General features: G+C 36.2%; 1 protein-coding gene and 1 pseudogene across 2 annotated transcripts in view; one reads left to right on the top strand and one right to left on the bottom strand.

The window, feature by feature from the left end:
• Positions 1-20,783, top strand: part of USP32 (ubiquitin specific peptidase 32) — a 199,205-nt gene that overhangs the window by 54,961 nt on the left and 123,461 nt on the right. For both annotated transcript variants that reach the window (XM_040244123.1, XM_040244124.1), the window contains exon 2: positions 6,781-6,908. In XM_040244123.1, the coding sequence (XP_040100057.1) occupies positions 6,781-6,908 (128 nt within the window). The remainder of the gene's footprint in view (positions 1-6,780; positions 6,909-20,783) is intronic.
• LOC120866527 overlaps positions 12,174-20,783 on the bottom strand; it is an 18,647-nt pseudogene continuing 10,037 nt past the window's right edge.

The raw sequence follows: 20,783 nt of genomic DNA, 5'->3' as shown, positions 1-20,783 counted from the left end.
ATGCAAATAGTCACTAGAATCCCAACTGGCTGTCTGCTTTGTTCTTCGTTGTAGTCTGGGAGCGCTCTTCCCCTTTTCGGTCTTCTTCCCTGTGCACAACTGTGTCTTTCGTGTTTACTGCATTGTTACTGCTTATTTATGAGTCTGTCTCTCGGCTGAGTTCCTCGAAGGCAAAGTTGGCTTATTAGTTTTGTGTTCCTCATGGCCTAGCACAGTTTTTGGGCATGTGGTCAGTAAGGGCCCAGTAACCTTTAATTAATGATTGATTGACTGACTGCATTTCAGAGGGTCTTACTGGAGGGATTCTGTTTCTGTGGTAAACACCATAATCTTTATTTTATTTCTGTTTCAGTATTTGCCCTTTCTGTATAATTGCTTTTATCAATACTTTTGTGCTGTAATCATTAAGTGACTATCAAGTACTTTATTTTTCTTACCATATCTTGTATTTGAGTGTGAGTTGCTAATTCTCACTAATTGAATATTTTGAAAACTGAGATGTCTTGAAATCAAGGCTTTTTGTTGAATGAGGTTTGTGTTCAATTCTCTTGAAAATTTGTTTTGATATAAGAGCAAACTTTCTCCCTTATTCCCTTGTCTTATTTCATAGTTCCTGTTTGAGCGACTTTCACTTTCACTTTTCCTGTTTGAGAAAGGATTTTAGTTCTGTTCCTATAGTTTTCAGTAAGATTCTGGTTGGTTTCTTAACTCTCATGAGTGTTATAGGTGTAGTTGAAATGTTTCTACAGTTCCTTAGATTAAGCAAAACCTAAAGTAAAACCAGTCCTTGAGATTTATTTATTTGGCTGAGCTGGAATCCAGTTCCCTGACCAGGGATTGAACCCGAGCCCCCTGCGTTGGGAGCAAAGAGTCCTAGTCACTGGGCCACCATGGAAGTCCCAAGGTTTATTTTTTGAAGGTGAAATACCTCTTTAAGATATTATCATTGTGGTCAGATGTATTAGTTTACTGTCAGACTTTCCATTTTTATTCTGGAGTCCTTTCTTCATTTCTAATCTGGTCTTGTTCTCTATGCTTACTGCATAGCTGTCCTCCTCAGATACCTTAATCATCCTGGAAATTTCCTTTACCTCTCTCCTGTTGCAGTCAGTCCAACTCTCACATCCATACATGACAACTGGAAAAACCATAGCCTTGACTAGATGGACCTTTGTTGGCAAAGTAATGTCTCTGCTCTTTAATATGCTGTCTAGGTTGGTCATAGCTTTTCTTCCAAGGAGCAAGCATCTTTTAATTTCATGGCTGCAGTCACCATCTGCCTTGATTTTGGAGCCCCCCAAAATAAAGTCTGTCAGTTTCCATTGTTTGCCCATCTCTTTGCCATGAAGTGATGGGACCAGATGCTATGATCTTAGTTTTCTGAATGTTGAGTTTTAAGCCAACTTTTTCACTCTCCTCTTTTACTTTCATCTAGAGGCTCTTTAGTTCTTTGCTTTCTGCCATAAGGGTGGTGTCATCTGCATATCTGAGGTTATTGATATTTCTCCTGGCAATCTTGATTCCAGCTTATGTTTCATCCAGCCAGTATTTCGTATGATGTATTCTCCATATAAATTAAATAAGCAGAGTGACAGTATACAGCTTTGATGTAGTCCTATAAAGAAAGCTGAGTGCTGAAGAATTGATGCTTTTGAACTGTGGTGTTGGAGAAGACTCTTAAGAGTCCCATGGGCAGCATGGAGATCCAACCAGTCCATTCTACAGGAAATCAGTCCTGAGTGTTCATTGGAAGGACTGATGCTGAAGCTGAAACTGCAATACTTTGTGAAGAACTGACTCATTGGAAAAGACCCTGATGCTGGGAAAGATTTGAAGGCCCGGGAAGAAGGGGCTGACAGAGGATAAGATGGTTGGATGGCATCACCGACTCAATAGACGTGAGTTTAAGTAAGCTCCAGGAGTTGGTGGTGGACAGGGAAGCCTGGTGTGCTGCAGGCCATGAGGTCGCAAAGAGTCAGACACGACTGAGTGACTGAACTGAACTGCTACAGTCAGTGTTTCCTGGATCTGTTTTCTTTCCTTTGTTTACCCCCTCATTTTGTTGTAGGACAGTCTCCTGTAACTTTCTGGAAAAGATACAAGAGAGTGTTACATTTTTTTCCTTGTTATATTTTTATAGTATCCTATTCTTATTTGGATGTAATTTTCTTATTCTCCTTTTCTGAGAATATTTGGAGGTTTTTGACTTTTTTTCATCCTTCATCATTATTTCTACTTACCCCTCCTTTCCCCTATTTGTCTTGGTAATTTTCTTATTGAAATCTCCCTCAATATTTGGTGTTCCTTGACTGTTCATTCATTTTTTTTTCAGTCTATGCTATTGATACATAATTTATATACAATAAAATGCATAGATTTTAATAATTCAATAAGTGAACCGTTGTTCACTTTTGTAGCCACCACCCCAATCAAATATATATTTCCACACCTCAGAATAGTTCCTTCCTATCTCTCTGCAGGTGTCTATTTCCTACAACTACAGTCACATACTCCTTACTTCACTGTCAACCACTGTCTTGGACACCGTAACTGGTTTTGCTTCTTTGCGACTTTGATATATAATGTAGTCATATGGTATATGCTCCTCTGTGTCTGGCTTATTTTGCTCAGTGTAGTTCTTGAGATTCATTTATGTTGATGCATGGATCAGTGGTTTCTTCATGTTTATTGCAGAATACTATTCCATTGTATGACTATACTGCATTTACTTTATCACCTGTTCCTTTATCAAGGGGTTATTGTTGCTAGTTTTTTTTTTCTATTGTTAATAAAGCTCCTATGTATATTTCTGTGCAGTATTTTCTTGTGTAATTAACAAGGAGTGGAATTAATTGGGTCATAAGGTTAAGTATATGCTTAACTGTATAATGACTATCAAACTGACTTTTTATTTTAAATAGTTTATGCATTAAAAGATTGATTGGAAGACTTATATGTTTGAGTATATCCCTTGTTGACTTGTGGATTTTCCTTTTGGGAACCCAGCCATTTTTAAAAGGGGAATGGCGGCATCCCCCTCACCCCATGTCAGTAACAGTAGGTCTTTGTTCTAGGATCATTTACTTTCTTCAGAGAAGAATACTCATTGATTCTGCCCAGGTGATACATATGTCAGAATAGGGGGAAGGAGAGCAGCGCAATGCAGATGCTCACTTACTCTTCACCTTTTTTCATACCTCATGGTCCTTCCTGTAGCTGTCAGCTAAACCTGGTGTGGTCGAGTATGGAGCCTTTCTGTCTCAGTGTCTCAGAGAGCGTGTCTTTGGTTTCTTGATATATATCCACATCTAAGAGTGGTGTGCGGTGGCTAGATGGTAGGTTGGTGCCTGACTCTTGTGCTTTAAGGGACCTGAGATTAGTCTAAGCACTTCTCTTGTAACTTTCAACCACTTTCTCTCCCATCCCGCTTTTTACCGTTACCCTCCCTTTTTTTTTTTGTGGTAATTGGTACAGTGAATTCCAGAGCCTTTTTTGGGTGCTCTAGACAGGGTAAGTTAGTTTACTTTCTTGTCCACATTTCTCAGTTGGTTTCGATTGCTTAGGTTTCAATTTTCGTGGGTCTGCTTAAGTGAGTCACCACTCCTCCAGACACTAATGTTCCCCAGAAAAAGATTGACTCTCATAGTTCCTCAGTTCTTCTTTCTCCTATTTTCTTTGTCCTTGTGAGTTTGTGTCCTTTTTTTATTCTTGCTGCAATTTTAGTGAAGTCTGTAGAGAGAAAAGAGGTAAAGAAAAGACCCATGTGTTGAATTTTCTTATTTTTCCAGACATTACCTTTTCTTTCTAAATTAATATTATGTTTTCCTACCTCAAATTTTCTAGGCTTGATTCTCTTTTGTTTTCCATCCTGCCTAAATTTTTATTTTGAAATTTTTCAAGGTTTCACTTGTATAGTGAACACTTCTAGGTATTCCTTGTCTACAGGTGAACTAATTGTCAGATTTTATTTTTTAATAAAAATACTGTTTATTTTCAGTAAATATGGATCTCTGGCAGTATTTTAGTGTCTGATAGTCTATTTTGTGCCTATACAATAGCTTATTCAGTCTGTCTGTTTGCTTTTATTGTTGTTGTTTAGTCACTCTGTCGTGTCCGACTATTTTGGCTATCATAGACTGTAACCCGCCAAGTTTCCCTGTCCATGAGATTTCCCAGGCAAGAATACTGGAATGGGTTGCCATTTCCTTATCCAGGGGATCTTCCTAAGCCAGGGATTGAACCTGCGTCTCTTGCTTTGGCAGGCGGATTCTTTATCGCTGAGCCACCAGGGAAGCCCTGTTTGCCTTTACAAATACTTTAAAAAGTTTATGTGTGTGTCTTCTCATATTATAAATGAATAGATTCATTAGTCATCAGTCATCATTGCTTTTTTTTAAACATACTACCAAGCATTCCTTCAAGTATCTGTAACCAACAGTGTATAGATTCTCACAGTGATTTTTCTTGTCTCCTCTTCTGGACTACAAGCATCCTAATTTGTTAATAAAGCCATTAATGAAAAGTAGGCATACTGAAGAAATAGGTATTCCAGCAGCTGAAGTAATTTCTTCTCCATAACTGTAATTTATAAAATTATCTTTGTTTTGTTTTTTTACTTTTGCATTCTAAAAAGGGGGAAAAATCAGTAAATTGGGGATGCTTATATTATGAATTCATTTTTTTAATGAATTAAGCATCTAGTAGTTATACTTTTCTGTAGCTGCTTATTTGAGTATTAGTTCTTATTGTTTTATCATTGCCCTACAGGTTGTAGAATTTGTGAACTTTCCCTCCCTACCAGGGACTTTTCTTGAATGATAATCTATGTGCCAGGCACTCTTCAGTCTTTATCTTCCTGGCCCTTTCTGCCTTCCTTGAGTGTGTAGACCAGCCCCTTCTTCTTGTCCTTTGGAAACTGCTCTTGTTTTTCCTAAGTATTCCTTGTCAGTCTTCTTTGAATATTTTTTCCTTTCTCAGCAGGTACTGTAAGCATTGCTTTCTTCCAGTTTTGTCTCTATGTCATTTGTGCTCTTTATTCATGACTTTAATTGCCAGCTACCTGCTCATGACTTTCATCGAACCTTTCCTAAACTTTACACTCATAATTGTAAAAACTCAGTGGGTCTCCTGAAGGTTGCTCATTTTCAGTATGTCCTTATCATTTCAGTTCAGTTCAGTTCAGTCACTCAGTCGTGTCTGACTCTTTGCGACCCCATGAATCACAGCACGCCAGTTCTCCCTGTCCATCACTAACTCCCGGAGTCCACCCAAACTCATGTCCATTGAGTCGGTGATGCCATCCAGCCATCTCATCCTCTGTCATCCCCTTCTCCTCCTGCCCTCAATCTTTCCCAGCATCAGGGTCTTTTCCAATGAGTCAGTTCTTCCCATCAGGTGGCCAAAGTATTGGAGTTTCAGTTTCAACTTCAGTCCTTCCAGTGAACACCTAGGACTGATCTCCTTTAGGATGGACTGGTTGGATCTCTTTGCAGTCCAAGGGACTCTTCAAGAGTCTTCTCCAACACCACAGTTAAAAAGCACCAATTCTTAAGTGCTCAGCTTTCTTTACAGTTCAACTCTCAAATCCATACATGACTAATCATTTAATTTATTATTTATCATTTTTCCTTCCTCACTTTTTTTTCTTACATGCTAAGACCATCCTTCAAAATTTCTCAGGGTAGAATCCTGAATGTTATTCTACATTGCTTCTACTTTTCAGTTAAGTTTCAAATTCTGTTGACTTTTCCTTCTAAATAGTTCCCAAATAGCTCCTCCTTTTTCTTCTCATAGTAGCAGTCCACCTTTTGCTTCCACATTTTGCTTACCACAGAACTGGTGAACTACCTGAATTTTATCTGTGTTCTGTTTCCTATCTGCCCGGAGTTCATACCTGAATTGTGTCTGACTGAATCCCTTCCTTATTGTGTCAGAACAGAATTTCTATGACTTGGTCAATGACTGCCTTAAGTTTATCTTTTACTACTCCCAGCCTTGTTCATTTTGTTCTGGTAACTCTGTACATCATACTCTGTATACTTTGAAACAAACTATTATCTCTGCCTGGCATGCCCTTGTCCATTTCGCTTGGGTTAGCCTTTAAATTTCCATCCAGCCTTCCATCCAGAAGTCTTATCTTTCCTCTCTAGCATGGGCTAAAGGTACCATTGTGGTACCTTCACTGACCGCATAGTACTAAAGAATATTTTTCTGTCCTTGTAGACAGAGATTGTTCTACTCAGTGAAAGGCTTCAGTGCCTAAAATAAAGTAATGGCTCAGTAATTTTTTGTTAATGGATGTCTAAAAATTATAGTTTATTAGCATCTATTTATAAGTTGCTTTCTTTGTTGAGGATGATACAGTTTAAGCTAAACTCGGGAGCATGGATAAATAGGTGCTCAAAGAGTACAAGTAATATAATTTTTATTCCAGAGGAAATGAGGACATTGCTGCTGAAAAGGTATTAATGTCAGAGCCTAATGCCATTCAGCTTACCTGCTAATTGTTACCTCTTCTGTACTCCTGCCTAGAATTTGTATGCATAATTTAATGTTCTGCCAATTGAAGACAGTGGGTCAAGAATTTTCATATTTATTTTTAAGATTAAATTTGAAAATATTAGAATTATAAAAAATATCTTTGGATTTATTTTACTTATCTGGGGAGAGAAGTAGTATTTGCTAGATTTTGTTAGAAACTGGGTTGAAAAAAAAGTAAAGATTTTGAGAGACATCTTTTCTCCTCAGATTTCTTACCCGTCTTCTGTTTCTGAATTGCAGTTACAGATGTCGAGCTGAAACGACTGAAAGATGCCTTCAAGAGGACTTGTGGACTCTCGTATTACATGGGCCAGCACTGCTTCATCAGGGAAGTGCTTGGAGATGGAGTGCCTCCAAAAGTTGCCGAGGTAATCTTCATGCTCTAAGTTTTCCTTTGAGATAGTTATCCACCAGTCTGAATTCTTGAGGGTTCTCCTGGTCTTGACCAATTTAATGTTCCCTACAGTTATTTTTCTTGCTGAGTAGGTAAAAAGGTCTTGCTTTAGATGTCAATATGGCTGGGTTCTTAGAGGCCAAATGGGAGAACTGTAGGAGTACAGCTCTGCTTCTGTGTAGTTCTTATCTTTAAGAACCACAGATCATAATCATGGGACCATTTATATGACTGGCTTCTTATTCTTATGAACTTTGTCTCTCCGACGTGTCCTTTTTATGTTGGGAGTGTTTTTATAAACTTTGAGTTTTAAAGCTTTCCATATAGTAAGACCTAATTAAATTATTTCTGTAAAATTAAGTTTTGTATATGAAACACTAGCTTATTGAAACTTGTAAAGTCTTATTTAGAATCCATGAAAAATTTTTAGGTAGAGATACAGTGAGCTAAGTTGGTATAAATATCCCCTTTCTAACATTAAATTCACTGCCTTATACAGTGAATAAAGTATATATACAGTTAGGTATATATACAGTTATGTAATATGTCATTTGAAAGGTGAAATGAGAATACAGTTAATAAAACAATGAAAATTGTAATAAGAATTTTAAGCTTAGTGTATTTCATAAACTTTAATTCACTATTCCTATTTGGTGACAGTTGCAGTTTCTAACCTGTGCTATGTGCTTTTGAGTTTATGGTTTATAATATAGAAAGTACACTTACTGCTTTTTTATGTGTGTTTTACTCTTTTTCTTGGTGGGGATATATGTTGTATTAATTTTATCATTTATTCTTATGTAGAATTATTATGTACTTTCTTGCTGTCTTTATTTTGGATTTATGACAATTAATTTTTTCCTAATACTATTTATTGGGACCTTTTTTTCAGTATGAATTCATTTTCCTGTTTTGTCTTAAATGCTAGTATAATATAAAATTTGAAATTTAGAATTTTTCATTTTAGGATATAACTAGCAATTTAGTGAGTTAATATAAGTTGCCAATTAGAGGAAGGGATTTAAACTGAATCCATAGTAATTAAAACAACATTCTTCCAAATTCAAATATATACTAACTTAAGCCTTTCTTTTTCTTCAGCTCCTTCCTTAGGTCGAAATGTCAGACTGTAAATTCGTGGTGCCCAGAAAACTTAGGTTAGAATATCTGATTTATTTCTTTGGATCATGTATAAAGATTTACATGTGTCCATCTATATATCTATAAATAGAAGTCCATTCAGGTCCTTGTCCAGTTTTTAATTGGGTTGTTTGTCTTTTTAATACTTGAGTTGTAAGAGTTCTTTATGTATTCTAGATCCCGGGCCCTTATAAGATACATGGTTGGCAAAAATATTCACCTGGCCCATAATTCACTCTCTTGATGGGCTTATCCATTTTTCCTTTTATCCCTTGTTTCGCCTGGGAAACTAAGGTCACAAAGATTTACTCTTCTGTTTCCCTGTAAGAATTTTAGCTTTTACTTTTAGGTCTCATCTGTTTTGTGCTAATTTTTGTGTATGGTGCAACGAGTTCAACTTCATTCTTTTGGAAATAGCTTTTTGTCCTGTTAGCAAGTCCAAGCTCCTATTGCTCATTGCTTGACAGGTCAGTAAATCAAGAGATGTGTTGTTAGTGCCAGAAATAGCGACTTTTTCAAAAAGCCAGAAGATCAGGAAGATAGATGGTCAACTAGTGTCCCAGAGAACCATCTTATACCTGAATTAGAAGTTAGGCTTTTATAGTGAAAGGGGAGAGAGGGTGTGGCAGGTTGTTGCAAACTTTTTGGTACCTTTGTTCTTAACAGCTGTCCAGGCAGGTCTGATCACAATGTTCCTAGACCTCCTATGAGATAACAATTATTCTCCATTCTACAACTTTTTTTCTCTATATGAGTGAGCCTTGAGAATGGGATCTCCTGTATGTTTTCAGGCTATAGCATCATTCTTTAAAAAGGTACAGAGCCTGCATGACTAAGCAGAGGCAGCTGAGCACAAGGGTTAGAGTTAAAGGAATGGATTCAGTATGGAGTCAGTTTCTTCTTGTCAGTTACAGTCGTAGCACTGTTTGTTGAAAAGATTATTCTTTCCCACTGAGTTTTCTTATCACTGTTGTTGAAAATCAATTTACCATAAGCATACGGTTTTATTTCTGAATTCTCAATTCTATTCCATTGATTTCTGTCTGTCCTTGCATCAATATTGCATTATCTCGATTACGCTAGCTTTGTAGCAAGTTTTTAAATCAGAAAGTGTCATCTCCTCAGCTTTATTCTTTTTCAAGTTGAGTCTGTTCTGGGTCCCTTGTATTTACATATGCATTTTAGTATCAGCTTTTCAATTTCTGCAGGAGGCTGCTGAGATTTTGATAAGGGTTGCATTGACTCAGAGTACAGCCATTTTAACAGTATGTTAAATCTTCTGATTCATGAAATTAGAATGCCTTTCTGTTGATTTAGATTTTTAATTTCTTTCAGTGATGTTTTATAGTTTTCAGTGTACAAGTCAAATGTCCATCAATAGAACAAAATGTGATATATCTGTAAAAAAGGATATTGTTAATAAAAAAGGAGTGAAGTTTTCTGTTACATTCATGGATAAACCTTTAAAACGTTCAAAGTCAAAGAAGCCAAACACAAAGACCACATAATTTTTTGTTCCATTTGCATGAAATGGCCAGGATAGCCAACTCTATAGAAACAGGAAATAGATTAATGGCACTTTCGTTAAAATTTTAGCCGATTTTTTTTCTTACTTTCTTGCATAGTAGTTGCCTCTTCCCCCTGTTGATTTGGAGGAATCTATCCTTCTTGAAATGTCAAATACAGGTTTCCCTGTTATCTCAGCTCTGATATGCTCAAGAAATGTAAGATGATAGTTAAACGGTTTTTTCTTGTTTTTTGGTTAGGAGTGACACTCTTTCAGGCTTTCTACAGCTACGGTGAAAATGGAACTCTCTGGAGCGTCATTTATATGTGAATATTTTGTAAATTTCATTTTACCCAAAACTATTTCAAGAGTCTCTGTCCTTTGGACTATGTGTTAAAAATTATCACTGGCTAGAATAACAAGTAATTGTTTTATAAGAACGACTTAATTTTAAATTGTAAAATCTACAGTGATAGTTTCAAATTTCAGTTTCTTTGCAGCTTACACATTTTTGTGTGTAAATTCTACCACAGTATTAAACACAAAAAGAATTTTATAAATGCTTTTAGTGATGATGGTGATGAGCTTCATTTATTCTATTATTTACTGACCTAGGCTTATTTTAAGTGAGAAGTACTTTAGCATGTGAGTATTGATTAGTACATAAAACATAGTGTAAGTTTTAAAGTACTATAAGGAATTAAGTACTTCTGTCTTTGATCTCTGGTGTTTTTTCACGGAACGGGTGTCTGTATAGTGTCTCATACAGTAATCTCAAAGAATGAGTGATCCCCATTAAGCTCAGTTCTGGAATAGTTTCAGCATTTGTATAAAATGAGCCTTTTGCTTATTTCAGGCATCTCTCCAAGGCAGGCAGGTTAATAGATAGATTTCATCAACTTTTGTGTGTATTTGGAGAAAGGAATGAATTTATGAGTATGTTGCATCCTTGCAGAGTACATAGTTATTTGTTAAAGAGGAAATAGTACACTTGAAATAGAATGGAAGTATAAATCTGGGCAGATAGTTTTGAAATTTGAATTTAGATGATAGTGGGTAGGCAGACTCATAGAATGGAAGATCTGTATTCTCTAGTTGCAGGGAAATGAGGGGATTTCTAAACAAAGTGATTAGTTGCAAAGCTAATGAAATAATCATTCCACTGTATATAGTCATTGTGAGATCTTTCTTAAAATCCTTTGGAGAGTTTGGGCCTTAAATCTTGGTGAAGAGGGTTACCTACTCCTGGTGAGATGTGAAAATAATGATTTGAAGCAATAGTCGTGTTTTAACACCAGTATCAGATCCCGGCGATTGAACCTGGGTCTCCCACATTGCAGGCAGATGCTTTACCGTCTGAGCCACCAGGGAAGCCCCCCTTTATAAGAAAAGCCACAGAACCCCTATAAGCTGCCAATTGTGGATGGAGAAAGAACTCTATTCCCTAGTTAATCAGAGCTTTTCTTCACAGTAGTAGTAATAACATAACATCAAGAGCAAGGAAAGATAGTTTTGGAATCTTCATGCAGAAGGATGCTGAAACCATACTCCTGTTTGAACATTAAATCATTTCCAAATTAGAGGAAAATGCACATTTTAAGCAAAAACAATCACAGACCCTGGAGTATTTTTAGCATAGTGATCAACATGTGCAAACAAGCAACTGATTAGTAGTATATTTTTCCATTAGTATTGATAAATTTATGCTAAAGTATTCGTATTGCATTTAGATGGCCCTTGGGACTTGAGACATGCATTTACTAGACAGTCTAGGCTTAGGGGGACTACCCATAGAATACAGGCTTGTGATTTTTTTTGTTTGTTTGTTTTGATGTTAGTTGATCAGTATTATTGATTACATTCCTTTATGTTGGATTTACTAGCATCATGGGTAACAACTTTCTTGACAACTCTAGTCATTGACTGTTATCTCTTGATGCTATTGATCACTGACTATTATAAAAGACTAAAGTAATATATCAGCCAGAGAAAAGCAACTAATGTTTTCATTTGTTACATTAAACCCTAATCTTGACCTTATGGCTAACAGGAGAAAACTAAGCAGGATACTGATTTAAAATCATTCCTTGGAACTAGAATCTGTAAAATATCCACTGTCTTTATCTTAACTGCGTCACTTAACAAATTTTATTTATTTGGTTGTGTTGGTTGTGGCATGTGGAATCTTCGATCTTCGTTGTGGCATGCAGACTCTTAGTTTTGACATGTGGGATCTAGTTCCTCTCCCAGGGATTGAACTTGGTCGCTCGCATTGGGAGGTGGAGTCTTAGCCCCTGGACCACCAGAGAAGTCCAACTGAATCACTTCTGTTCATAGTGTAATATTCATGCTAGTTCTTAAATTTTATTTAATTTTTTTAAAATATTTCTCTTTGTATGACTGGTCAAAAAAGATTCCAAAGGCTGTGTTAGTTGAAGATAGAGAATATATCACTCCCTTCTTATAAAATTATATATAGACTTTTTAAAAAAGTACATTATTGTCCTGATGGTTCTTAACTGCCAAGTTTTATCCTAGAGCAATTTTTTCCTTTGTCTGTAGATACCACTTACTGAACTGTGGGGTGCACATTTAGTTGGCAGTTCTATAGTTGGGATGGATTTCTGGTTTCACATCGGATGGTGCCTAAAGGCTCGTTGATTACACTTTCCATGGACTTGATGTAGCTTGCATTCAGTTCTTTTATCTTCTTCAGTGTTTCCACTTCTGTTTCTCCTGAGATGTTACTTCTGACAGCCCATCATCTTAGCGTGTTTCTGTTGAAACTGCTGATTTTGCATTCTGTACTGGTCAATAGCTGCCATCTCTTCTTACTTGGCTTAGTGCAATCATTTTGGTTTTTCTCTTGGCTTCCTTGAGTTTGTCCTTGTCCCTTTTCTCTGCCTAGAAGAGGTGGTGGATTCCCTGTGACTGGCTGGTCCTGTGACTGGCAGCTTCAAGTCAGGCAGCTTCTGTGACTCTAGGAAGTGATGGATCTATTCATCCTTTGAGGAATCACTGCACAGCTCACACTGTTGTATCAACAGTGAGTTCTAAGCACAGCTGCCTGTTACAAATGGCCTGACAGAGTGAGCTATCCTAGAGCAGTTTTTCAAGTTTCATAAACTGTTGGAAAACAAAGTTTATAGTAGAAGAGCTGACATGTCATTAAGCATAATGGGACGAGGGAACTCCTTGTATAAAACAATGCGTCACATACATTACATAAATTATGAATGTTCTAAGTGGTATGCCAGATGTCAAAGAAGTTACTCACTTACATTGGTACTAAAAATTACTCTTATAGAAAATAACTTATGCATAATCACTTATTTTGAATCCTGGATATATTAAGTGAGCTACTGACATGACTAGTGAAGTAGATTATGAAAATAATTGATATCTTTTTCAAGTCAGTCTTGATAAGACATGTCTATCCAAGAGCATATTCCTTAATTGGTATTATAAGATAAAATAAGGTTGATTTAATGGATAGTTGAGAGTGTTAAAAACCTCTGCCTAAATTTAGCTGATAAAATTCAGCCAAGTTTGACTATAGAGGCTGGAAATTTTTTATAAAATGAATTCTAAATGGTGGGAAAAATAACAACCCAAGTTTTCTAAATTTGGGTGAATGTAGAAGGAAAGCGTATTCATTGTTATCCTTTGCCCCCTTTTTGCTTCCCATGGAATAAATACAGCTGTATTTTATTGAGTGCCTACCTAATAAATTTGTTTGTAACAGAAATGGAATGGTTTTATGAATTATATTGAACCAGAAATTGATTGATGGTAAAAATTGATTATTGACAGATGTATGATTTCCTTTTCAGTCTTTGTTAGGATATTTGGGTTTTAGTTCTAACTTTATTATGTTCTTCATGATCTTTTACTAGTCACTTAAGTTCTGAGGCAAAAGAACCTTTAAACCTTTCATCAAAATCATTGTAGGAATTTATAGGTTTATGACCAGCTTGACTATAATTAGAAGAGTTTGAAGTGCAGTTAAATTGTGATGTTCTACAAGAACTTTGAGACTGACTTTGAGATCTGCCTGAATTGGAGGAGAGAAGGTTGTGGGCTAGGTTAGTCTGAGAAAGTTGGAGCAGTGAAAGGAAGGAATTCTCAATGATAAATTTGGAGTTCTGCCTTTTTCTCCTGGTTTAAAGTCATGGGTTAAATTAAACTTTTAGAAAACAAAAGTTACAGCAAGGTAATTCTAGAATGAGATCATTGATCATAAAAGGTATAGGATAATTAGCTTCTAGAAAAGTATGGATAATAAAGTAGATAAGGATAGACAGGGGGAGCCAGTGTGAAGACAGGAATCCAGTCATACCATCATGGATCAAGATGTGCAACAGCAAAGAAGAAAGCTAGCCAAGAAGTCTCCCTAGACAGAATTCAGGAATGCTAACTCCAGGCAGAACGATTTTCACCTGAAACTTAGTAGTTGAATTTGTAGCATATTAAAGGTTTCTTTCTTCAACTATCAGTGGGTTTACGGAAAATTCCATTTCTTCCTTCAGATGGGAATAGATAAGTTATAAGGGACAAATATTTGCTTTAAAGGAAGCTAGTGAATAGAAGGGGAGTTACAACCCAGAACTTCAAAGACAATATTTAATTATATTAAGTCAGGGCCAAGCTAATGGAGAGGGTATACCAATAATTTACCTCACTGGTCTAGTGACACTGTAGTTTATACTGAGTCTCTTTTCTAGTTGTGTATTTGAATAGACTTCAGTAGGCAAGATATCTTCAGAGATGAGAAAAGAGGGTATAACTGAATCTCAGGACTTGGTGGCAGCAGGAATTTACTTAAGACAAAGGTAATAATCTGGCTTGTTTAGTCATTCCTGGGAGTAGTTAGTTTATTGGTCTGACAGTCTATGAGATATAAAATAAGTAATGTACAGAGGTATTCTGAATGTTTTGTTTAGGCAAGGCTCCTTTGCTTTTGGACTTGAGGAAAAGAGAGAAGATAATGTATGTTCTATTCTCTGTATTTGAAAAGAATATTTATTAGTAACTTACTTCCTGACTCTTACATAAACATTTAATGGCATGGATTCATGACTAGCGTATGACAGTCAACAGTTTCGTGTGGTATATGACACAGGTCTGGGATAATTCTTAACGTGAAAAATAGTGGATTGTAGGACAAATATTAATGAAATAAATATACTAAGAATATGGAGCAGCTAACATGTTTTAATATTTTCTGAAAATAATATTTAATGTTTTCCCTTTAATAATAAATTTCAAAATTTATTCTTTAACAATAAATTAAGTTGACAGGATAGTAATCTATATAAATAAAATTAATATCTGTATCTTAGGATATCCTGTGAAAATAACCAGACTTGTGTCACAAAACTTGAAGGTTACATATGTTTGGGGAGATAGGACTTACAAACTATTCTATATTCTGTGCATGAACTTTTCATCTTTAGGATAATTTCAAGGAGAGAGGCATCTTACAGAATATCTCATACTGAGATCCAAGAATACCATGTGACTTAACACAAGTATTAAGTCTCAGCAGAATGAGAAAATAAACCATGATTTCAAATATGGACCTTAAATCAAGTTATGTGGGTAGATGGGCTGACATACAGCCTTTATTATTGATAAATAATAAACCACCTTCTCCCACCTAAAATCCACAGTGACTAAATACATTAATTTTTTCTTTTATGTAAAAGAATTTCAAAGGTAGGTATTCTAGGGCTTGAGTGGCAGCTGCCCTTTATCGTTAGGGTTGTTGTTGTTTAGTTGCTAAGTTAATTTGGAAATCAACCCTGAGTATTCATTGGAAGGACTGATGCTGAAGCTGAAGCTCCAATACTTTGGCTACCCAATGCAAAGAGCGAACTCATTGGAAAAGACCCTGATGCTGGGAAAGATTGAAGGCAGAAGACTCTTTGCAACCACATGGACTTTAGCCTGTCAGGCTCCTCTGTCCTTGGGATTTCCCAGGCAAGAATACTGGAGTGGGTTGCTATTTCCTTCTCTGGGGGATCTTCCTGACCCACTGCCATCTCCTGCTTGTCAAGCGGGTTTTTTACTGCTGAGCCACTAGGGAAAACTGTATTATTAGGGACCCAGGCCATATTTGATCCATCTTTCTGGAAGTCCATCTGTTGACTTTCAGTTTGCAAGAGATGCTAGAAAATGTAAAAATTGTAAGTTTGAAGAAGTATGATAGTATCTTAGAAGAAATTAGGGTTCTATTACAAGAAAGAAAAGAAAATAGAATTATATAGATAACTAATGGTTTCTGCGATATGCTGTATCATACAGGGTGTATTATGATCCAGGATAAGTAGCAACAGGAATATACTTAAATACATTGGACAGTTGAATATTTTATTTAATAAAACTGCCTTTAAAAAACATATGCAATAAATGTTTTAGTTATACTATTTATATTGAATTATAGTGCTCTTCTGTTAATTGCTCTATACTTCATGTTTTATAATCCTATGAACTCTTATTTATGATCTGAATTATTATTTTTTATCATAGTGATATATGCATATAGTTAAAGTGGAATCAGAGATTTAAAAACAAGAATCCTTGTCCCCACCTATTTAAATCTCATCATGGTTCCAGAAGCAAGCACTTTCCAGTAATAGTTTCCTATATACATACCTCCATTTTCTAAATACTGTTCTTTACTCCTCAATCTTAATTTTAGATTTTCTCATTTGCTTTCCAGTGATGGTAGTTGTTGTTCAGTTGCTCAGTCGTGTCTGACTCTTTGTGACCCTACGGACTGCAGCGTGTCAGGCTTCCCTGTTCTTCACCATCTCCTGGAGTTTGCTCCAACTCATGTCCATTGAGTTGGTGATGCCATACAACTATTTCATCCTCTGTCTTCCCTTTCTCCTTCTGCCTTCAATCTTTGCCAGCTTCAGGGTCTTTTCCAATGAGTTGGCTCTTCGCATCAGGTGGCCAGAGTATTAGAGCTTCAGCTACAGCATCAGTCCTTCCAATGAATATTCAGAGTTGATTTCCTTTAGGATTGACTGGTTTGATCTCCTTGCAGTCCAGGGAACTCTCAAGAGTCTTCTTCAACACCATAGTTCAAAGGCATCAATTCTTTGACACTCAGCCTTTTTTATTGCCTACCTCTCACATCTGTACGTGAGTACTGGAAAAACCATAGCTTTGACTATACGGACCTTTGTCAGCAAAATAATGTCTCTGCTTTTTAATATACTGTCTAGGTTTGTCATAACTTTTCTTCGAAGGAGCAAGTGTCTTTTAATTTCATGGCTGCAGACACCATCTGCAGTGATTTTGGAACCCAAGAAAATTAAGTCTGTCACTGTTTCTGTTGTTTCCCCATCTATTTGCCACAAAGTGATGGGACCAAGTGCCATGATGTTCATTTTTTGGATGTTGAGTTTTAAGCCAGCTTTTTTATTCTCCTCTTTCACCTTCATCAAGAGGCTCTTTAATTCCTCTTCGCTTTCTGCCATAGGGGTGGTGTCATCTGCATATGTGGGGTTATTGATATTTCTCCCACTCTGCCGGATCTTAGTTGCAGCATGTGGGATCTAACTCCCTGATCCTCCCAGATCAAACCCTGCATTGGGTGTGCACAGTCTTAGCTATTGGACCACCAAGGAAGTTCCTTTCCAGTGGCAGAAGATATTTAACATCCTTGCACACTCCATACCATGTCATCCCAATGCAATTGTATCATAATCTTTGATTAAATTGGTATTTGTTATTTATAGCATTATAACTGTAAATATTCTCTGCAACATGTTGTAGTATTATTTAATTTTTTATTAATTTCTTGTTTTTTTCCCTGGAATTGTAACAGTTTCCTTCTTTATTAAAAAAATTGAGGTATAGTTTATTTACCATGTTTTATAATGTTCAACAGAGTAATTCACAGTTTTTAAAGATTATGCTCCATTTATAGCTGCTATAAAATATTGCCTATATTTTTATTTCCTTAGTTTTCGTACCTGTGGCTAAATCGTTCTACACCTTCCAACAGCTTTTTAGTTTAATTTTCTGTGAGATGGTGGTTAACTTTTTACATTGATCTTCTAAATGTATTTTTAGCTTAAGTATCTTAGTTGTGGTAGATACATATATACATGTCATATCCATCTATTTATATCAGGGTGTCTTTGTTTCCTCTAATATTCCATGGATTTTTGTGCTTTTTGGACTTCCTTGTCCTAACCATGAATGAAAAAAAAAATTTGATGCAAGATTTAATTAGTGACTTTTCCTTACTTGCTGTTGAAGTAATGTGGGACATTGAGATAAAATATAGGAAGTGAATTGAGGGTGAGTTTTAATCACATCATTTGCATGTTGTTAAATTACCATTAATGACAACATTGGGAATATACTAGATATAAAATTCCATCTGTACAAAGCAGCTGACCTCAGAGGAAGGAGAAATCAGGCTTAAGAATTGTTTAATTTTATTTTATTCCCCTCATGAAAGAAGCTGAAATATCCTTTAAAATCAGGTTAGTAGCATCTCTGAAAATGTTTTTGTTTTTTTCTAGCTTCTGGCTAGAGTTTAGCTCTTCAAATAGTTTATAAATCTAAAAATCAGTTTATAATTTGTGCTGTTCATAGAAATTAGTAGTAGGCAAAATAGTTTTATTTTATGTATGGGTGGCAAATTTAATAGTATTCTGTCTTTGAAGAATAATTTTTTCATAAGTTTCCGAATGACAGAAGCAGTAAAAGCATTTTGACAGTTGTATAGAAACCTATACTGGCATATAATACCTCATGTTAAGACTCATCCTGAACTATTTTTCCCATCTTTGGTTTTTCTTGTAGTTACATTTGATTTTCAGAAATTTCAGATTAGGAATCAAAAGACTTACAGGAGCAGTCTTCAGAAAAGTATATTAAACCAACTTTGCTATGTATGCCCCTTCTTTGCTTTAAATGAAATAGTAGTATTTCTTTGCCTAGCAGCTTTTCCCTTAACAGTTTCCTAATTATTGAGATACAATATATGCTCTTTAATTCACTCATTGGAAGTATATAGTTAATGGTTTTTAGTTGGTTCACAGAATTGTGCAACCATCACCACAGTCAGTTTTATCACCCTAAAAGAAACCTTTTTTTTCCCATCCCCTTCTCTGCCAGCCCTAAGCTAACGAATATGCTAGCTACTTTCCATCTCTATAGATTTACCTATTTTGGACATTTCATATAAGTAGAATCACATGGTCTTCAGTGACTGGCTTCTTTGACTTAACATCTGTCTTGCAGCATGTATCACTTCTTCATTCCCTTTTATAGAATAATATTCTATTATATGGATATATCACGTTTTGTTTATTGTTTACCTATGGATAGATATTCGAGTTATTTTCACTTTGGGGCTATTATAAATAATGATGCTATGAACATTCTTGTGCATTTGTGTGGATGTATGTTTTCATTACTCTTGAGTATATACGTTGGATGGAATTTCTGTATCTTATGATAACTCTTGTGTTTAACCTTTTGAAGAACTGCCAGATTGTTCTGCAAAGTTGCTGCACCATTTTACATTACCATTGACAGTGTGTGAGGGTCCAGTATTTCTCTACACCCTTGCCAACCTTGTTATTTGTTGTTTTAGTTGGTAAGTTGTGTCCAGATCTTTTTGCAACACATTGGACTGTAGCCCGCCAGGCTCCTCTGTCCATGGGATTTCCCAGACAAGAATACTGGAGTGGGTTGCCATTTCCTTCTCCAGGGAATCTTTCCAAACAAAGATGGAACCTGTGTCTCTTGTGTCTCCTGCATTGGCAGGTAGATTCTTTACCATTGAGCCACTTGGGAAGCCCAACTTTGTTATTAACTGTATTTGATTCTAGTCATCCAAGTGTGTGTGAAGTAGTATGTCATTGTGGTTTTGATTTGCATTTTGTTGAATAGTGGTATCCTGAAATAAAGTTTTTATTTTCTTAAAGAAGAATGTTTGAAAAGAGTAACTGTTCAGGTATCCTGACTAAATATATTAGTGGATCTAAAATGTATAGTAAAGGTTTATACACTCTGTGGTATAAGTGTATGTGAGAGTTTGTATTTGGCTTAAATTGGCTCAAGCCATTTCAGGGCACTGAAGAATTTGAGGTTTTCTGTATTTCAGCAATAGATACTTTTGAAAATTTAAGTCATTCATCAAATTAAAATTTGAAAATTTTAATAGTCATTCATCAAATTTAATGTTGATATAAAGGACTTAATCTATATATTATATGGTAGCTTTATAAGTTCTAAGCCTAGAAATCAGAGACTGTCTTCCTCTTTTTTGAACCCCAAGTCAGTTCATTTTGATGTTTTCCAGTCTTGATCCCTTTTCTGAATTTCTGCTTTTTAAAATCCATTTTTTATAATACTTATCTGTTAATTTTGTATAAATTTTCTGAAAATTTATAGAGAACCAAGATAAAGTGCCATTGGCTTTTAAATCACTTATACATTTTGTTGCTTTGTAGTATCAGGTCAGTTCAGTTCAGTTCAGTCGCTCAGTCGTGTCCGACTCTTTGCGACCCCATGAATCACAGCACGCCAGGCCTCCCTGTCCATCACCAACTCCCGGAGTTCACCCAGACTCACATCCATCGAGTCAGTGATGCCATCCAGCCATTGCATCCTCTGTCATCCCCTTCTTCTCCTGCCCCCAATCCCTCCCAGCATCAGAGTCTTTTCCAATGAGTCAACTCTTCCCATGAGGTGGCCAAAGTACTGGAGTTTCAGCTTTAGCATCATTTCTTCCAAAGAAATCCCAGGGCTGATCTCCTTCAGAATGGACTGGTTGGATCTCCTTGCAGTCCAAGGGACTCTCAAGAGTCTTCTCCAACACCACAGTTCAAAAGCATCAATTCTTCGGCGCTCTGCCTTCTTCACAGTCCAACTCTCACATCTATACATGACCACTGGAAAAACCATAGCCTTGGCTAGACGGACCTTAGTTGGCAAAGTAATGTCTCTGCTTTTGAATATGCTATCTAGGTTGGTCATAACTTTTCTTCCAAGGAGTAAGCGTCTTTTAATTTCATGGCTGCAGTCACCATCTGCAGTGATTTTGGAGCCCCCCAAAAATAAAGTCTGACACTGTTTCCACTGTTTCCCCATCTATTTCCCATGAAGTGATGGGACCAGATGCCATGATCTTCGTTTTCTGAATGTTGGCTTAAAGCTCAACATTCA

Source organism: Oryx dammah, unplaced genomic scaffold (assembly GCF_014754425.2).
Source record: "Oryx dammah isolate SB20612 unplaced genomic scaffold, SCBI_Odam_1.1 HiC_scaffold_8, whole genome shotgun sequence".
Taxonomy (NCBI): Eukaryota; Metazoa; Chordata; class Mammalia; order Artiodactyla; family Bovidae; genus Oryx; species Oryx dammah.
The sequence above is the reverse complement of the archived record's forward strand: the minus strand, read 5'-3'. Positions and strand labels throughout refer to the sequence as shown.